This window comes from Pseudomyrmex gracilis, unplaced genomic scaffold (assembly GCF_002006095.1).
Source record: "Pseudomyrmex gracilis isolate BER0280 unplaced genomic scaffold, ASM200609v1 scaffold_121, whole genome shotgun sequence".
In the NCBI taxonomy this organism is placed as follows: Eukaryota; Metazoa; Arthropoda; class Insecta; order Hymenoptera; family Formicidae; genus Pseudomyrmex; species Pseudomyrmex gracilis.
Window position 1 is genome coordinate 478,695 of NW_018020705.1, and position 6,380 is coordinate 485,074.

Genomic DNA, 6,380 nt, shown 5'->3' on the forward strand with positions numbered 1-6,380 from the left:
ATCGTGACGATGAGAGATTAAGTGCGATTGTCAGAGCTGCTGCTGCTATACATATAGGTAAGGGTACGCCTGTCACGAGCGCGGATTCGAGTAAGAAAGTTTTCGAAAGGAGCATTTTTCTCTCTTTTTCTCTTTCTTTCTTTCTCTGTGGCGATCAGATATCCAGGTCCGGTCGAAAGATATTGGGAACGATTTGTCGCTAAGAGACGCGGATAGGATAATCTTGGTGAAATTGACTGCGCTGTATACTAGTACGCGGATTTTGTGCGCGATGTGTGGGCATTACTGTTACTAGGTTTGCGCGGGACTGGTCCGGTTTTCCGTAGCTTCACACTTTGTTACGCTATCCCGTCGACGGGATTTACGCTATCGCACCGTGTAGCACTCTTTTAACAAAGATTTCTAGTACTTTCAGCTCTAGTACAAATCGCGTGTCTTGTTCGATGGCCGCTATCGGTTTTATAAGAGAGCATAGCTTATTATGTAATATGAACATTTTTTTCTCTCTCCATCTCTCTCACACGACATGTATCGTTTTTTTTTTATCATAGACATTTTGATAATGCATGAAACAGAAGGATGTAAAAAATAAAATAAATAAAAATAAAATAAAAAAAAAAACATGTGATTAACGAGAAGAGAGAGGACAAAGTTTCTTTAAAACTATAAGGTCAAAAACTGGAAATGAAAAAAAAATCTCATTTGTCTCAATAAAAATTTCATGAAATTTCTTTCGCAAGTAGTTTGCATTATTAATATCTGATATCGCGCGCGGGCTGAAGGTTTGTGGCGACGCAGAAAAGAAAAAACTTCTTTAAATTAAAAATTTTGTCTTTTAAACAATTTTTTTTTTTTTTTTCTATAAAAATTGTTGGTATTTTGACAAAGAAACTTCTTCGATGTAGCAAAACAAAATTAATACATTAATTTAAAAAAAACACTGCGTTTTCGGCAATTTCTCTTTGTATTAAAACGAATTTTCCTCTTGAGAGAGATACTTTAATTCAATGTTTGTTGCAGATAGTGTGTGAGAGAGATGAGACTCTAGATATAGGTGACGTATCATTTTAGGTTGCACACACACACACACACACACACACACGCACGCACACACACGGTTTTTAGGTTACACATCGCATACTCACATCCACACACAGTAGCACGCAGAACAGTTTCGGCTTTACGTAAAATGCGCACGTAACGTTCGCAAGAAACATCCAATGTGCGGACCGGCGATACTGTATCGATCAAATGTTACCTGCTGGTGTGTCGCAGATATATATCTTCGCACATATATATATATATATCTTCGCGGATGGCTCGCATAGCTATGTATTTCTGTTACGTACGGCGCTTGTATGTACCGAGAAAATACCGTCGCGCTAGTTCGAGCCGGAAATTATTGCCGTTCTTACATGGCGGAGAGTAAATTGAGAAATTTCGTAATGACGGCAAAGAGACTGCTTTCTCCCGTTATTACAAATTAAAAATTATTTTGTAAGTATTAATAAATATAAAGATAATTACAAATAAAAAATTAATAAATAGAAAAAGTAATAAAAATGAAAATATAATCAAAATAATTCTCTCTATTTCTTTTTAAATAAAAATTTTTAGTAATCACTAAAAATATAAATAGCTGCGGCGAAATGCGTTGCACTTCGCAAATGGATGTCAGATATTCGAATACTGCAGATGTGTAGCAAATATATACGTGTATAGAGTGACATAAAATCGTCTCGTTTCGCAAATTCCTTACAAATGTATTTCTGCATTATGCGCATTGCAGACACGACACAAAACGAATTCAAGAACATGAACAAACGCGTCTCTCGGTATACGGAAAAAAATATAAAAAATTTATTGAGTCTCACTTTACTCTCCTTACATTTTATATTTCTCACGTTAGAAGAAACTGTCGGCGAAAGATACGACACCGCGTTGTAAATAAGACAGAAGGAAAATTATATCGACGTCGACTATTTGCTGTGCGATCAAGCTGAGAGATCGGAATGTCTAAGAAACTGATTCTAAATTGCCCGATCAATTGCGCGACAAATTGGAAATTAGGGGGTGATGAAGAGTACAAAGAACAGTCTCTCAAGAACAGTGCAATTTCGCCTAAAATCCACAATCCACATTTAAATGTCTTTGCACGTGCAACTCTTGTAAATTTAATTGAGTAAAAACAGACGAGTTCGTTTTGGCAAAATAAGCAGATGGATTCTTGCAATAACGGAGAAGAGATATTGCAATAACGTCGAGCTCGTGAATATGTAACAGCGAAGGAATGATATGACGAAAAGTGGTTTGCTCGTTTTTTCTTTCTTTTTTTTTTTTTTTTTTTACCCTGATTGTTTAGTCTTCCGCAAAAGGCGAGTGCACAGTTCCACAGGCTTTGTTTTACAGACTGTGCACACGACACTGTACGATTTTTCGATTTGAATGTCTTTTTAATTGTCGTGTGACAGTTCGCGCACGAAGGTCGATCGATCGATTGGTTCCTTTGGAATGCTCGAAACATAGGCGAGTTACAAAAAAGGAAGTTGCGAGAGTTTTTATTGTGTTAGAATCCTCGAATTCCTAATTTTTGAAGTGAGAAAATTACCTCAAAAACGTTGGAATTCTAGTTTATACTCTTGTATCACTAAAATCTATCAACACCGTAATTTTTTTACACATTTTTTTTTTTAACTACAACGTGAAATAGAAAGGAAAAAAGATGTTTAAATCACCTTCTAAAGGTCTTCGAAATTGCTTGTAGTTTTTATAATTTATAAGGAAGGAAACGTGTGTGACAAGTATATATATATATATATGTATATATACATATATACATATATATATATACACATATGAAAGCCACTTCTCGATTACGAAAATACGATTATACGAAACGAGTTCAAGTTCGCAAAAATACATTTTTTTTTTTTTATTATTCAATTCCTATTAATCCACATATTTCTCAGGTAGACGTTCTTAGAATTTAATAGAACCAGCTCAATGTGTGTTTCGGCCGAGTGTGTTTGTACGGCGAGTAGCGATAGTTCGCGCGAATAAAAACGCAGTTTATATAACGAGACGTTCTTAACGTTCGTTGTAAAAAGATCAATTTGAAGGGGACGAAGTCGACTATTAGTATCCGAGTGAACTTAATTTGCACAGCGATGACATAACACGCATCGCGAAGCGGCCTTTTAACCAAGAGCTTTTAAAAAAGCACAATCTCTTGTGCTTTTTCTTTTCTTTTCTCTCTCTCTCTCTCTCTCTCTCTTTCTCTTCTCTCGTAGTTGTTCGCTTATGTAACATTGACTGTACTCTAAAGTTCTAATTAATATACGTTCTACGGTAATTACAGTATTGTTATTCGGCTTGGCGATTATGCCAACGCGCGTGTCCTCTTTATTTTCACGGCGATGTACACAATAGGTGAAAAAAGTCTTTAGAGGAAAATAAGTTCTTTAGTTAAATTGACAAGTAGATAGATTTTTTTTTTTTTTGTGTTCGTGTGAATTTGTGTGTGAATCGTGTGTAAATCTCTGCGTGTGTGTGTATAGGCATAGAGTCGAGGAGAACACAACCCTCTAGACTCCGCTTGCAATTTCTCTTCTTTTTCAATCTCTTCTCTTTCGCTCTCCGTCGTGTTTTTTTTTCCCGTCTTATTACATGCATGTAAATACATGCGGATGTAAAACGCAGCTTATAAAAATCGATACAGATCTCTCAATCTCCGAGAACTATCGGCAAACACATCTTGCATGAAAATATTGGTATTCAGAGAGATATATACAGCGTGTACACAATCTATCTTTCACATGTATCTCTACCACGCGTATCTTTTGATTAAGAGAAAATATATATTTTACGAACTTAAAGAGAGTGCGTATCTACGAAGGAGATATATATAATTTTGAATTATGGCACACAGAGAAAATTGAAACAAACTTAAAATAGAAGAAATGTACAATACAAAGTTTTAATTTTTATTTTAAGCGCGAATCGAAAATTATAAAAATAAATAACGTTACGTTAAACTCACAACCTTTCTCTGACCGTCACACAACTTTCGATATCTCTCGAAATTCATTCCGCGTAAGATGTCGCATCAGTATACGCAAAAAACGGAAAAGCGCGCAGTATGTGCGCTTCCAACGAGTTCAACGTCACATTCCCATGCGAGCCGCGATCGTTGCGTCAAGTCTTCCGTCGATTGTGCCCTCAGAGCGGATCGCCCCGTCTAGTAGCCATCTTTGCGGCTCTGGTAGCCAGAGCCCCCAGGGAGCACACCAAGCCCGTCAGCGTCTCCCAGAATGTGGTTCTGCGTCGCTTGTGCGCCGCTTGGCCGACGTATCCCAGATAGTAACCGGCATACCGATCATTATTGCCGGCGCCGCGGTTCTCGTAACCGCCATTACCATTCCCGCCATTAATGCTGCTGCTGGATCTGGCGCTTACGCTGGATCTGGGCTGCTGCAGGATACTGCGACGATGCTCCTGACTGATCGGATCGATGCTCCGTCTGGGCGAAGAGACATTGCTGCCGCTGCCGCTGCTGTAGCGATGATGTCGCTTCTCCTCGTAGAGATGCTGTTGCAGCTGCACGTTGCTCAGCCGTCGGTCCATCATTTTGACCAGGTTCTGATGCACCCGTTGATCGTCCTCCGGCACCGTCGCTGGCGATGTTGCTGCCGATGGTAGCTGACGTCGAGAACTCGGTGTTGGCGACACCGGTAACTCGCGTTCCACTTGTCAGGCGTATTCAGTCTCGCTGGACGCCGATCGCTCTAAATGACCTTGATGTCCCACCGAGTGATGTTGCTGATTTGGATGTTGTTGTTGCTGCTGCTGCTGGGCCTGCGCGTACGCAAGACTCTTCTGATAGCTGAACAACTGCCGTTCGAGACCGTAGTTTTCCGCCTGCAGCGACATGATCTCGCGTCGCATCTGCTGATTGTGAACGCGACACACGTCGTCGTACTTGTGATAAGTCGCCTGGAAGAGCAAGTGACTCTCGTTCCACTCCAACCGGATAAGCAGTTGACCTTTATCCGTGAGATATGGACAATGATTTTCCTTCACGTCGTTCATGTCTACGTTAGTCTCCATGATGATACCCTCGTCGACGGATTCCTGAACGTAGTAGCGGCTGAACGGTTCGCCGGGCAGTCCAATCGCCACGACGTTTGGTCCCTCGCGCTTCAGCAGATAAGCCGACCAACTTACGTACCTGCTTGCATAAAATCATGCGCTTTATAGAATATAGCAATTAAACCAACGTAATAATATTTCTTTAAAACGTTTGAGATTTTGCATATTCAATCGCGCGTACTATATAATAGTTTCCTCTAAAATAATTTTCACGATAAATTTGATACGCACCTCAAATGATTCCTCGGCACGTTATGAATGTCTTTGTACACCAAATGAAGTCTGACCGTGTCGGAGTTGAGATCGGCGCGAATTGTCCAGGCCTGTTTGTCGCGATCGTAGCAAGGCGCGGCTGGCAAAACCGTCGGGCCTAACGCTTGTACCGCGACTTCGCAAATAGTTCTCGCCTCGAGCATCTCCAACGACACCCGGAGCGTTCCCTTGTGCGCGATCTCGGACCATCTGAACTTCGTGTGCCAGCCGAAGCCGCAACCTTCCGAGTCGGAGATGTCCTCGATCTGTCCCGAGTCGATACGCCGATCGCCCTCGCCCAGAGCCAGAATGTACCTCACTCTGCAACGGTGATCGAAACCCGACAGTCTTATCAGATAGACGCTCACGCGACTGTCCTGACCGCGGGATCCGTCCGTGTTATCCTTTCCCTCTCCGTGCGGATAGATGACCAGATTCCAGTCGAATCCACCGAACGCGAAGTAGTCGGTTTCGAGTTTGCTCGGTTTCGGCTGACCGAGCACCGACGTCGGCATTCTGACCTCGGTCATGTAGACTGTCCGCACATTCGCCATGGACAGCTCAAGCTGAAACTCGCCGTTCGGATCGGCGAAATTACGACTGTACAGATCCGCAACGGCGATGTAGTTGCGGTTACCCTGAGCGGGAGCTTCGTAAGTGAACTTGACGCGCTTGCCGGAAAAGCTTTCGTTCATGGAGAAGTGCTCCCGATTTAAAAGCGTGAACGTAAAGTCCACGTAGACGCGGAGGTTTCTTGACGCGCCGCGCCATACTAGATAGACACCGAGGACCTTGGAAGGATAAGCATCGGATAATCGTATTTTCTGGGACAGAAAGATAGATCAATACTGAAATAGAAGAGTTAGAAAGAGAGAAGACAGGATAGAGTGTACAAGAAAATGCAATTTTGTGACGAAGAAAGATTTGCATAGTTAAGAGAGTTTGAGGGGTCGAAATGTCGAGAGAGAGAGAGAGAGAGA

General features: G+C 41.6%; 1 protein-coding gene across 1 annotated transcript; it reads right to left on the reverse strand.

Annotated features, from left to right (window-relative positions):
- Nucleotides 1-4,727: 4,727 nt before the first annotated feature.
- Nucleotides 4,728-6,220, reverse strand: LOC109856547. The gene is made up of 2 exons (XM_020431923.1): nt 5,380-6,220; nt 4,728-5,227 (listed from the first exon to the last, which is right to left on the reverse strand). The coding sequence occupies exons 1-2, from the start codon at nt 6,093-6,095 to the stop codon at nt 4,750-4,752; spliced, it is 1,194 nt and encodes a 397-aa protein (XP_020287512.1). The 5' UTR covers nt 6,096-6,220; the 3' UTR covers nt 4,728-4,749.
- Nucleotides 6,221-6,380: the final 160 nt, after the last annotated feature.

Coding starts and splice junctions, on each gene's coding strand:
- LOC109856547 (XM_020431923.1), bottom strand. CDS start 6,095: ATGAACGAAAGCTTTTCCGGCAAGCGCGTCAAGTTCACTTACGAAGCT. Junction 5,228..5,379: donor GTGCCGAGGAATCATTTGAG/GTGCGTATCAAA, acceptor TTATGCAAGCAG/GTACGTAAGTTGGTCGGCTT.